Source organism: Ananas comosus, linkage group 7 (genome assembly GCF_001540865.1).
Source record: "Ananas comosus cultivar F153 linkage group 7, ASM154086v1, whole genome shotgun sequence".
NCBI lineage: Eukaryota > Viridiplantae > Streptophyta > Magnoliopsida > Poales > Bromeliaceae > Ananas > Ananas comosus.
Genome location: NC_033627.1, coordinates 10,594,270 through 10,607,609, shown reverse-complemented (window position 1 = coordinate 10,607,609; position 13,340 = coordinate 10,594,270). Strand labels below are relative to the sequence as shown.

Here is a 13,340-nt window from a genome sequence, read left to right as displayed (position 1 = left end):
ACACAAAATTACCCGTTCCAGCGAGATACAAACATCAGTATGTATAAGAACAAAAAACTATAACTACCTGTAGCTAGTATGCTCTAGATCAGCAACAACCGGGAAGGGATCTAGCTCGCCACTCCCTTTCCACGATCAGTATCCGCGACAGCAGCAGCCGAAGAAGAGGGCTTTGCAAAAGATCCACAACTGGGTGTGAGAACTACTGCAAGAAAAAGTAGTCCTCAGTGGGTACCACTACCGACCTCAACGGCTCACCCACTAAGTCTACAGAAGGCATGCTTAATGATAGTAAAGAAACTAAAAACAATCTATAGCTATATGCCACTGTACTATCATGATCCAACACTAACTATCTGTAGAATAATGCAATCTCTAATCCAATCTCATTAGGGACTGTGAATACACCCATTCCGCCTGTCGAAGCTACACTAACAACGACCATGCTGAGTAGTCAGTTGAGAGTGAGTCCAATCAGGACACAATGACACCAACGCAACAGTACTAAGCCCAACTCTGGAGTGGCACTCGTGGGCGCTACCCAATCGAGTATGCAAGCGTATCTCTATCGAGCTCAATCAGACTCTCACAGGCTATAGTCAAGTAAACAAAGTCTAACAACCAAACTCACGTGTCCTTGGCACAATCTGATGCAAAAAACAGTAATCTGGGTCCATCGTCAACCTCAACGGCACCCGACAGTCCGGAACAGCCTAAACACTGCTGTAAAAATAAGTTCGGCATCCCAGCACGAGCGTAAATGCATTCTACACTAATTTGGATATCCACCGCCCACAAACTGCGGCGATACAAACAAACTACGGCTCCTAGAGCTAAATCTGGTAGTTTTAGCAAATAACGGTATAGAATCGCTAATTTTCTTCTAAGTCAATTCCAAATCCAACATGTATATGTAACTAACATTTTAAGCTCCCAACTTAGATTTCAATAAGCATGCAAATCACTACTTTGAGCCAATTACATGATATACAAATGACTAAACATACCTCTTAGTGAAAGAATAATATGCCAAGTATGATATTATAATACCGATGGCCTAAATGATTATCCTAACTCTTACATCATCTCTAACCAATTTACTAGTTTGGTTTCATTTTCATATTAAATACCTAATGAAGAGTCGAGGGCAATCAAGCTTCTCTCCATTTCGTAGGCACTTAAGGTCAAGGGTAATCAGGCTCTTCCCCAAGTACTGTTGAAGATAAGATCAAATTGTTAGATTTTTTTACTTAGATTTGTTTTTAAGTTGTTAATCAGTTTAGATTTTTGGTTTTTTCATTGTTATCTATACGCATGTGTTAAGCATTATAAAAAGTGTCACGCCCCCAGTTCGCAACGGAAGACTGCGGGACGCTAACAGACCCTCCGAACGGACAAAGTTTTTCCTGTCCGAACGAAGCGGAAACGTAATCTAACAGTTTTCAAGAGTTACAAGAAACCATTGTCCACATTACAAGTATTAAGAAGAGTTACTAAAAGCCAAAAGACGAGTAGCAAAGCACTATACATAAGCTAAACCACCGAACAACAAGAAATTAGTAACAAGATACACAACTCCACGCCCAAAATCAAGTACAAGCAAATGGCCCTGGCCCGCGCCAGTCCAAAAGAGAGTACGGTAGCTCACTATCTAGGAGTCCGCTACAAGTAAGTATACTGGTAGGATGGCTAACTAGGCGCAATCCCCTTACCTCGCTCAACTGACGATGTACCTGTCACTGATAAAGGAGACCACAAGAGGGCGTGAGAACTACTAATAGCAGTTCCCAGTGGGTACGGTCGGCGACGACAACAACCTTCCCACTAGGTCTAAATGAGCAAAGGTAAATAAAAGAGCAATATACATTAAACTAAAAGCATAAAACTAACAAGAACTCAACTATTGTCAAATAGTCTTCTAGGTATTTGCTACATATAGGAACATGAAAGCAATATACAGATTACTAGTGAAGACATAGGATAGAATATCATATGCAGTTATACACTTCTAAATTTACATGTCAAATTACTTTTATATGGTCATTTCAATATATAAGAATAAAGAAATACAGTCATGAAACCCAATCGCCATGACCGACTCATAGGTCCGGTCAAGCCTGCACCTTCCTAGTGCGCGGACACACTCCCGCAGGTGTGACGGCCACCCCTAGGCTACTGTCTCAACTATCACTGGCCAGCATCCAGAGCAGCACTCGAGGGGACCGACCCCTACCGAGTATCATATCACATATCCTGTCAACTCAAGATGGCATCTGCAGGCTATAATCCATAATCACGAGAAACTACTCATACTATGATCAACTCAACACATAATATCCATAGGAGCTAGTCGACACATGTCTCAACTCAATATCAAATATCCAAAAAGATCCTGTGATACATAGTATGATCAACGCAAGAGAGGAATAACAATCAGCTAATATCTTTCAAATGCTATAAACGAGTCACAATAGCTAGGCTTATATTCATACTCATGCTCCTAATCATGTTTCAATACGAAATTTCATGTTCGTGCTTCAATTTTCACAAAATGAGGAACGATAGAAAATAGATGTATGTGCAATTCAAGTTTCACATGAGGATCGACAGAGAGTATCTAACTTGTGCCAAAATAGACATAAGAGGAAATTTGCCGTTTTCAGCTACTCGGAACCCACCTCAATTCGCTACGTCGTCCCGGGCAAGAGAAGCACTACACGCGACCCTTCCTCACCTCACGATTGCCCGAAAACACTAAACACGACAAAACATTCCGAATTACAATCAAAGAATTGAGATTTCCAAACGAGCTCAATTCACGTTACTTGAACGTCAATTATCGTAAATAGCAACTAACCGGATAAGTAATGCGTTCTAATTCATGCTCCTGGACACCCTGCAAGCGTCGTTTGAAGGTTAGAGGTGCGAATCACGCCAAGTGCATTACTCGATCCAATTCATTCTTTCTCTTCATTCATACTGTTTCATCTCATTCTTCTTTTCTTCCCATCTCTCTCTCTCTCTCGTTTTCTCTCTTTCTTTCCTTCTCTTTTCTTCATCCTCTTCTTTCTTTTTCTTTTTCTTGCTGCCCCTACAGCAGCATCAATTTGCTACTGCTGCTGCTAGAGTACCCGCTGCAGCAGCAGGGCAGGAAAGCTGCAGTAGCAGCAGCAGGGGAAGAAGAGGATGGAAGGAAAGGAAGAAGAAAAGGAGAAGAGAAAGAAAGGAAAAAGGAAGATAAAAAAGAAAGAAAAGGAAAAGATAAGAAGCAATATAACTCACCTCTAATTCTTCTTCTTCCACTTCTTCTACTTCTCTTCTTTCTTTCTCTTTTTCTTTTTCTCTTTCGTTTGCAACATCAGAGAGAGGGAGAGAGAGAGAGGGGATAAGATCAACACTCCTAGTTTTGCACTCTAGCCCACACAAGTTGGCTATTTGCAAAATAGTCCCTCGTAGAAACAACTTGGCCCAAATAATCTGTTTTCACGTCAATTTAGCGTCAAAACGAACTCACCTTAAGTCCACCCTCTTTCTCACACCTACACAAGTAACAAAAGTCCGCATTCTACATCCCCCCCTCCTTAAAAAAGTTTCGTCCTCGAAACAAACAAACTTACTCAAGGAAGCTCCGCAAACAAAAAGGGATAGCGCTTCCGCATCTCAGATTCAAGTTCCCAAGTCGCCTCCCTTTCGTCATGATTGCTCCAATGTATCTTCACGTAGGGAATGACTCGGTTCCGTAGCTTTTTCTCCTGGTGCGCTAGAATTTGCATCAGTTGCTCCTCATAATTCAAATCCTCCGCTAATTCTAAAGCAGCGTAATCGATCACATGCGTAGGGTCGAAAACATACTTCCTCAAGGTTGACACGTGAAAGACATCATGAACACCTGAAAGTCTAGGTGGCAGAGCGATACGGTAGGCCATTGGTCCAACTTGCTCCAAAATCTCGAAAGGACCAATATAACGCGGGCTCAATTTTCCTCGCAATCCAAATCTGTGTATACCCTTCGACAGTGAAACCTTTAGGAAAACATGATCTCCCACCTGGAACTCAAGGTCTCGTCGTCGAGTATCTGCATAGCTCTTTTGTCAACTTTGAGCTGCCAAAATATGTTGTCGCGCAAGCTTCACCTTTTCTTCTGTTTCTATCAAAATATCTGCGCCCATAGTCTTTCGTTCACCCACGTCACTCCAATATAAGGGGGATCGACATCGACGTCCATATAATGCTTCAAATGGAGCCATCTTAATACTCGACTGATAACTATTATTGTATGCAAACTCTGCCAATGCGAAGTGTCGATACCATCCGCCCCCAAAGTCAAGAACACAGGCTCTCAACATGTCCTCAAGTATCTGGATCGTCCTCTCGGACTGACCATCGGTCTGTGGGTGAAACGCAGTGCTAAAGTGGAGCTGAGTCCCCAAGGCTATCTGTAAACTCCTCCAAAAGTGTGACACGAATCTCGGGTCCCTATCAGATACAATCAAAGTCGGTGCTCCATGGAGTCTCACTATCTTATCAATATATATCTGAGCGAGTCTCTCCCTAGAACAAGTCTTTTGAACTGGGATAAAGTGTGCCAATTTCGTCAATCTATCAACTATTACCCAAATAGCATCATGTCCGCCTTGTGAGTGTGGCAATCCAAGCACAAAATCTATGGTAATCATATCCCATTTCCAAACAGGGATTGGGAGATTTTGAAGTTTGCCCGCAGGAAGTCGATGTTCTGCCTTTACTTGCTTACAAGTCAAACATTGTGCTACATATCTCCTAATATCCCTCTTCATCCCTGGCCACCAATAATGCGACTTCAGATCACGATACATTTTTGTTCCTCCAGGATGAACAGCGTAAGGAGAGCTATGCGCCTCTTTCAAAATCTGCTCACAGAGTGTCGCATCTCCGGGTACATACAAGCGATCCCGAAATCGAAGAGTCCCTGAGGTGTCAACACTATACTCCCCTGCCTAACTAGCATCAAAAGTTGTTCTAATCTTTGCTAGGTGTGAGTCTTCACCCTGCTTCTCCCTAATCTTATCCATTAAAGTGGGCTGCAAGACCAAGGACATAAGTCTAGCAGAGATCCCTAGGGCTACAACTTCTAGTTCTAGTCGCCGCATCTCCTCCAACAGTGGCGCCTGTTTGGTGATCAACAAACTCAGATTCTCCACAGCTTTGCGGCTCAAGGCATCTGCAACCACGTTGGCCTTTCCAGGGTGATAGAGAATAATTACATCATAATCTTTCAACAACTCTAGCCAACGACGTTGTCTCAAATTTAATTCCTTCTGAGTGAATAAGTACTTGAGACTCTTGTGGTCAGTGTAAATTTCACAATGCTCTCCATATAAATAATGACACCACATTTTCAACGCAAACACCACAGCAGCGAGCTCCAAATCATGAGTAGGATAGTTCTTTTCATATTCCTTTAATTGTCGCGAGGCATAAGCAATTACCTTACCATGCTGCATCAATAAGCAACCTAACCCAGTGCGGGAGGCGTCACTACAAATTACAAAATCTTCCCCTATTACAGGTAGGGCAAGAATCGGGGCTGTCATCAACCTAGTCTTCAGCTCTTCGAAGCTCCTTTGACATTCCTCACTCCATATAAACTTAAGTCCCTTTCGAGTCAAACGTGTGAGGGGAGCAGAAAGCTTCTCAAAGCACTCCACAAATCGACGGTAGTAGCCGGGAAGTCCAAGAAAGCTCCGCACCTCTGTAACTGTCGTTGGCCTGGGCCAATCCTGAATAGCTTCAATCTTCTTCGGGTCAACTGCAATACCAGTTGCGGAGATCACATGGCCCAAAAAGGCTACTTCTTGAAGCCAAAATTCACATTTCTTCAATTTTGCATACAACTTCTTTTCTTGCAAAATCTGCAGAACAAGCCTCAAATGCTTCTCGTGTTCAACATCACTTCGAGAGTATATCAGGATATCGTCAATAAAGACCACCACAAATTGATCCAAAAATGACTTAAACACTCTGTTCATCAAATCCATAAATGCAGCGGGGGCATTCGTCAAACCAAATGGCATCACAGTGAACTCGTAATGCCCATAGCGCGTCCTAAAGGTTGTTTTCGATACATCTTCTATCTTGATCTTCAATTGGTGGTATCCAGATTGCAAGTCAATCTTGGAGAAAACGTAGGCTCCTTGCAACTGATCAAAAAGGTCATCGATCCGTGGCAACGGATACTTGTTCTTGATAGTCACTTTATTCAGCTCTCTGTAGTTTACACACAATCGAAGTGAACCATCCTTCTTCATTACAAATAGTACTGGTGCCCCCTAGGGTGACAAACTCGGTCGCACAAATCTTTTGTCCATTAGATCCAACAACTGTGCTTTTAGTTCTCGCAGCTCAGCCGGTGCCATCCTGTAAGGTGCTTTCGAGATTGGCGTAGTTCCTGGTACTATGTCAATCACAAATTCTATCTTCCGATCCGGTGGCATACCCAGTAGCTCCGGCGGAAAAATATCTGGGAACTCCCGGACTACAGGAATGTCCTCAAGCCTCGGTACAGCAGTAGGCACCTCCACCACAGTTGCCAAAAAGGCCACACACCCACGACTCATCATCTGTCTCGCCCGAGAAGTGGAGACCGTCGTGGCAAAAATAGTACTCTGACAACCCTTGTACACAAACTTCTCCTGTCCTGGCTCGTGAAAAACTACAGTTCTCGCCCCGCAATCAATAGTCGCATAATAGCAGGTGAGCCAGTCCATCCCCAACACAACATCAAAATCCCGTAATTGCCTTAGGACCAAGAGGTCCGCGGGCATAATCCAGCGATCTAACTGAACTGGGCAAGATCGACAACACTCATCTACATGCAATGTATGCTCAGGAATCTGTACCTCACGTGAAAGTGTCAACGACTCATGCTCCAACCCATGCAATAGTGCAAATGCTCGACTCACAAAAGAATGTGATGCACCGGTGTCAAATAAAGTACGAGCTTTAATACTAGAAATCAAAGTAATACCTGCAACCACCGTATCGGCCGCAGATGAATCCTCAACCTGTGCTGTATAAACTCGTCCACTCAGTGCTGGCGGCTGTCTCTCTACTGGGCGTAAAGCTGGAGCTCGATCTGATGTAAAGGTGGGTGGAACTCCTGCCATCTGACGAGAAGTCGAAGGAAAAGAAGCTGTCGACGGGGCAGGTGTCGACGGGGCAGGTGAAGCTCCTCGGGTGCAAGTGGCCCATCGATGTCCTACCTGGCCGCAATGATAGCATCGACCATCCCGCTGAGCACAAATCTGCGACTGGTGCTTACTTCCGCAAATCACACATCGTATCTAGCCCTGTCGCTGTTGCTGCTGCCTAGCACCACCTGGTGACCTGATACTACCAGGTCTCCGTCCCGCAAAGGATCCACGACCCTGAAAACGAGATCGTGGATACCTCGGTGGTCTCCTTCAGCTGGAGGGTCCAGCCTCGGACTCCGCAAGCCTCTTCCTATCACTACTTTGCTCCATTTCAGCCCTTTCTCGCAGCACTACCTCACCTCGCTCTGCGCGCATAGCCATCTCAACCGATGCCTCCAATGTCGGGAGATGCTGAATCTGTACCAACTTATAGAGCTCGGGGCTTAATCCCTTCTCAAACATATCTGCTCTATGTCGGTCATTCCTCGCAACGAACGGCACGTATGTCAACAAGCGGCTAAATTCCTGAAAGTACTCCAGCACCGAGTGACTCCCTTGTGTCAACTTCTTTAATTCATCCTTCATTCTTTCCTTCGCACTACTAGGAAAGTACATGTCAAAGAGCATGCCCGGAAACTCTGTCCAAGTCACCGGTGGCGCATCCTCAGGCCTAGACCTCCGAGTCCTCGTCCACCAATCACGAGCGTCTTCCTCAAGGCAATGAACTGCTAAGTATATCTGATCTCTCTCGGGAATAAACAAATCCTCAAATAGTCGCTCCATCCCCCTTACCCAAGCCTCCACTATTCCTGGTTCAATGCTCGACCCACGGAAATGAGGTAGGTCGAACCTCCTATACTCCACCAACCTCATCCGAATTCGCTTCTGCCCTGCCTCGGAAACCTCTCGTGTGACTACAAATAGATCAGGAGCAGTAGTAGGTGCTACAGTAATAGTCTCAGGCAGTGCAGTCTGCATAGTCGGTGGAGTAGAAGTGGTCCCTATCGGGGAAGTGGGAACTGTTGGTATAGTAGTATGACCAGTCGACAGGGGTGCGGGCTACTCTGGGACACGTGGGGCGGTACCCGTCTGTTGAGCCTACATGTCGCATAACCTCTGAATATACTCTCCCTGCAGCCTTGTAGTCTCAGTCAGACTTGCTACCTGCTCTCGCAAACCCTGGCTTTCACTAGGTCCCGCCTGATCAAGCGTCTCGGGCGGTGGTAGGTGGGTCCGTGTCGATGGTCGCACACGGGAGCGTTCACCCGATGCCGACAATGGAGGTCGTCCACGTCGAGGCATAGTGCTCACCTATAAAACACAAGAAAATAGAAAAGGGTTGGTAAGTGAGTACCCAGTGAGTACCCAGACAACAACCATATGTACATAAAAACTCCAAAACTACCTATGGGAGGTACTTTTCTAGCACTGCAACAAGTCTGGAAAGCATCTAGCTCGCAACTCCCTTTCCACGATCAGAATTGGCGACAGCAGCAACCGCAGAAGAAGGCTCTGCAAAAAGGGGTCAACAACTGGGTGTAAGAACTACTGCAAAAAAAAAAGTAGTCCTCAGTGGGTACCGCTACCGACCTCAACGGCCCACCCACTAAGTTTACAGAAAGTATGAACAAGGATAGTAAAGGAAGTTGGAAAAACTCTACAGCTTCATGCTACTATACTATTGCTATCCAACACTAGCTATCTGTAGATACAAGCAAGATGCAATCTCTACAACAATCTCGCTAGGGACTGTGAACACACCCGTCCCGCCTGCCAAAGCTACACCAACCACCACCACACTGGGTAGTTGGTGAAGAGCAAGTCCAATCTGGACACTACGACATTAACGCAGATGCACAAAGCCCGACTCCAGAGTGGCACTTGTGGATGCTACCCAACCGAGTATGCAAGCGTATCTATGCCGAGTTCAATCAGGCTCTCACAGGCTATAATCAAAGCAAATGGGCCTAACTGATCTAACAACCAAAACTCACGTGCTTTTGGCAATATCTGATGCAAATACAGGAATCTGGGTCCACCGTCAACCGCAACGGCACCCGACAATCCGAAATAGTCTATATACTACTGTAAAAATAAGCTCGGTACCCTAGCACGAGCGTAAACTCACTCTACACTAATCTGGATATCTACCGCATACAAACAGCAGCAATAGGAACAAACCAAAGCTCCTAAAGCTAAATCTGGTAAATTTCATAAATGACAGTGTAGGATCTAAATGTTTTCTCGTAAATCAATTCCAATTCCAATATGTAAAATTAAACTACTAGCTTAACTCCAAATTCAGATTTTATTAAACTTAATGCAAATCGGTGAATCGAGCTGCTAACATGATATTACACATGAAGCTTACATGCTGATAACATCTAGGCTTGGGAGGAAATCCAACGATTTCAGTAAACTTCAACCCACCTCGAAACGCTCGTCCAACAACGACGAGAAGTCGAGAGGAGATGAATCATGCGCTCGCCCGGCCTCCAACGGCGCAACCGCGACGCCCACATGCTCGAACGACTCTCCGGCGTAACGTTGACGTCGATCCGAGCTCAAGCCATGGCCTCCACCATGCACACGACTCCAACCTAGAGAAAGAGAGAGGAAGTAGTAACCAAAGGCTCATTCCCTGCCTCTCTACACGTATATGAAGCGGTGGGGATAAGGGTGATATTAACGATGCAATAAATGACCAAAAGGCCCCTCACCTACTCAAAATCCCAGCTGGAGTACCGGTACCAGATTTGGTTACCGGTACTCGGCCTCTCAGCCAGCCAGCTCGCACACTAGGTACCGGTACCAGCCCGATGCCGTACCGGTACTCAGCATCAAATTGGCGCAACCCGAGAACAGTCTGTTTGGAAATACACTAGGGTACCGGTACTCCCTTGCATGGTACCGGTACTCAATACCGAAAACCTGCACTTTGAAGATTTCAATGTCAAAACTCTGCTCTCGCATCGCACTGAGTCCGTTTTGGGTCCATTTGCTTCAAAACGACTTCGACTTGTCCCGACACTCTCCAGATGTGTCGCCAAGTCTCAGATGTTGAGATCCATGAGCAACTCAAAAACCAAGGATACTACACTTTTATGCATGAAAATGAAAATGTTCATTCTTTTTTCTCAAAAGTTATGGAACTAGTAACCATCATGCGTTCATACGGTGCAGATTTGTCAGATCAAAAGGTTGTCAAAAAAATTTTACGAAGTTTGACTCTTAAATATAATCATGTTGTGGCTGCTATTGAAGAGTCAAAAAAATTTACTAAATATTCTTGTACCGAACTTTTGGACTCTCTTTTGTCAAATGAAGATCGCATTGATAAACCTCATGAAAAATCTGTGGAGAATGCTTTTTTGAATGTGTCAAAAGATAGGGATAGAGGACTTGCTGATTTCAATCGGCAAGCTTCATCATGTGGTCGTGGAAAAGGTCACAATCATGGTCAAGGAAATAGAGATAGAGGTAGATCTGGAGGGTTAGATCAGCGAAATAGCAACAGCAAGAAATCCTATAGTTCAAAACGAGATAACACCTTTAAGAATATCCAATATTTTTATTGTAAGAAATATGACTATATAGAAAGATTTTGTCGATTAAAAAAGGAGAATAATTCTCAAGTTGATGCTAACTATGTTGAATCCGATGTTCTTTTTGCTTGCTGTACCGTAAATACAAATTCGAAAAATATTTGGTATTTTGATAGTGGTTGCAGTGCTTACATGACAAGAAGAGAANAGAGAGAGAGAGAGAGAGAGAGAGAGAGAGAGAGAGAGAGAGAGAGAGCTAGTCTCCTATACTATCTATAGTACCGGGGCTCCAGTACTGTAGTCCCGTTTTTGATTTTAGGGTGTTCAAATGAACAATTCACACCGTTAAAACTGATCTAAGATATTTAAAGTTTTTAAAAATAAAATTTTATATTTTTTCGACATAGTTTACTTTATGATCAAAACCATTTCGAAATTGTCAATTTTCAAAGGCTACTATAGTGAGTTTGGAGTTTAATGGTGTAGAAGAATCTAAATTTCTTCAAATTTTGATAGAAAATACTTTAAACTATCTAGATTAAGGTTAACATTCTTGATCTTGAATTTAAAAGTCCTACGTTCAAATTTTAAAGATTATTCAATTTTCATCGTCCATTTTGACAAAATTTATTTACTAAGTAAACGATGTCGAAAAAATCTAAAATTTTATTTCTAAGAACTTCATATACCCTAGATCATATTTAACGGTGTGGATCATTAATTTGAACACCCTAAGATCAAAAACAAGACTATAGTACCGGAGTTCCGGTACTATAGATAGTATAGTAGCCTAATTCTATATATATATATGAGTTCGGGTACTATACTCTTATGAGTATGATCGCCCTCGTACTCATAAGTTGTTTTCGATAATAGAGCTTCCGAATCGACAATCCATACCGTTGAACATTATCTAAACCATTTAAAACGTTTAGAAATCAAATTTTATAATTTTTCGACATTGTTTACCTTATGATCAAAAGGTGTCACGCCCGGGTACCAGCGGAAGCATATCCGGTACGTGCACAGACCCGCCATACACCTGCAGTATATAAGGCGTCTACAAGAAACAAGTCGATAGGAGTAAAACATAAAAGGATCCTATCCTGATATCAGAGCATAGTAGAAATCAATACAATTATCAACAATAGAACAAGGGTACACAGTCCAAAATCTCAACTAAAAAAGAAAGTATCACAACTACAATATCTGGTTCAATAGTACATATACATCACGGGGTATACAAAAGTAGGTATAATGGAGGTCTCTCTCTATATATAGGGACATCACCCTCGGCCGTAACCCGAGTAGTAAGGTAATCGACTAGCATGCTCCTAGCAATGTCTAGCTAGACGCGACTCCCTTGCCACGATCCCTAGCCTCTCCTGTAGATGGCTTTGTAAAAACAACAATAAAAAGGGCGTGAGAACTATTAACAATAGTTCCCAGTGGGTAAGCCGCCAGCCTCGGCGAATTACACCACTAGGCTCATGATGTACTAAATGAAAGTAAAAGCAGTAATTTGCATGATATATTTTCAATGTTAACAATTAATGGACATGTAAGCAACATGTAACAATGATTTCTGCAGTAATGAATCAGCTGAGTAATAGAAGCATAGCAACTACTATAAACACGAACATAAACATGGATGTGTAAGTAAATACTGTACACTATACTGATGAGCATTCATTACTGCCCTTTGTCATTTAGTACTTTCATTTCATTCATAAGGACCTACCCAAGGTAGTCCAGCTTGCACCACGCCTAATGGCCCCGTGGTAGTATACACTCCCCACGGCAATCCACTTCGGCACCCAATCCCGCACAGGTGGCGGGCAGACTGCTCGCGTAGGCCCCTCTTGCAGTGCGGTTGTAACGGGGCGACCCTACAAGTGTGCGAATGCGCACATCGGGCACAAGCAATTTCAAAAGTCCAAATTGTCTCAATATCATTTTCAACTTGCAATTTCTCGCTCTCGATCCCTTTGATCGGAATTTCACATGTATATTAGTATGAGTAATAGTAGTCATAGATTATCACATGCAGAATAATGATAATTTACATATGCCATTTAGGGAACTTCTCTACTATACATGGCGATTGACATTATTAGTCATTAAACATATTTTGGTTCTCGTTTATAATCATAAGTTAAGCCTATCATTGTTGTCTCTATTTTGGACATAGCAACTGCGTACTAGATGTCATTCACTGCGACTTTAAACATGCAACCTAGTCTTTATGCTGTGTAGTGTCCCTGACTTCTAGAGGTTCTATTCTCGGTAATTAGTATCAAGCTTTCTGCTGTATGTTACCAACACTTTCTTATCGATAATCATAAATCGGTACTAACGGGATTTATAGTTACATATAGAACATAGGGAAGCTTCACCTTTGCTGGTTAGGTCAACACCCACTGAAGTACTTAGGCTCCAAATAGTCAGAGAGTCCAAGTAGATGTCAAAGCCAATCCTGCTGACACTCAACGTGTCAAATGACGATGCCGAAATGTCGACTTCGGCGGCTAATTTTGCTTAGTACAATTATGTAAATTAAATTCCCGTGTTTCGGTCACTTGAGTATTCAAATTAAGCTCCAATTGCCTCTTCCAATTGCCAA

At 43.3% G+C, this 13,340-nt stretch overlaps 1 protein-coding gene and 1 long non-coding RNA gene across 2 annotated transcripts; both read right to left on the bottom strand.

Annotated features, from left to right (window-relative positions):
- LOC109713506 lies at positions 1,528–2,948 on the bottom strand. The gene is made up of 3 exons (XR_002217111.1): positions 2,858–2,948; positions 2,679–2,754; positions 1,528–1,739 (listed from the first exon to the last, which is right to left on the bottom strand). It is a non-coding gene; the product is annotated as an uncharacterized LOC109713506 (long non-coding RNA).
- Positions 7,443–8,150, bottom strand: LOC109713246. Its single transcript, XM_020237245.1, has one exon. The coding sequence runs from the start codon at positions 8,148–8,150 to the stop codon at positions 7,443–7,445; it is 708 nt and encodes a 235-aa protein (XP_020092834.1).

What these genes read in the sequence shown, in the direction of transcription:
- LOC109713246 (XM_020237245.1), bottom strand. Translation starts at nt 8,150, where the DNA reads ATGCAGACTGCACTGCCTGAGACTATTACTGTAGCACCTACTACTGCT.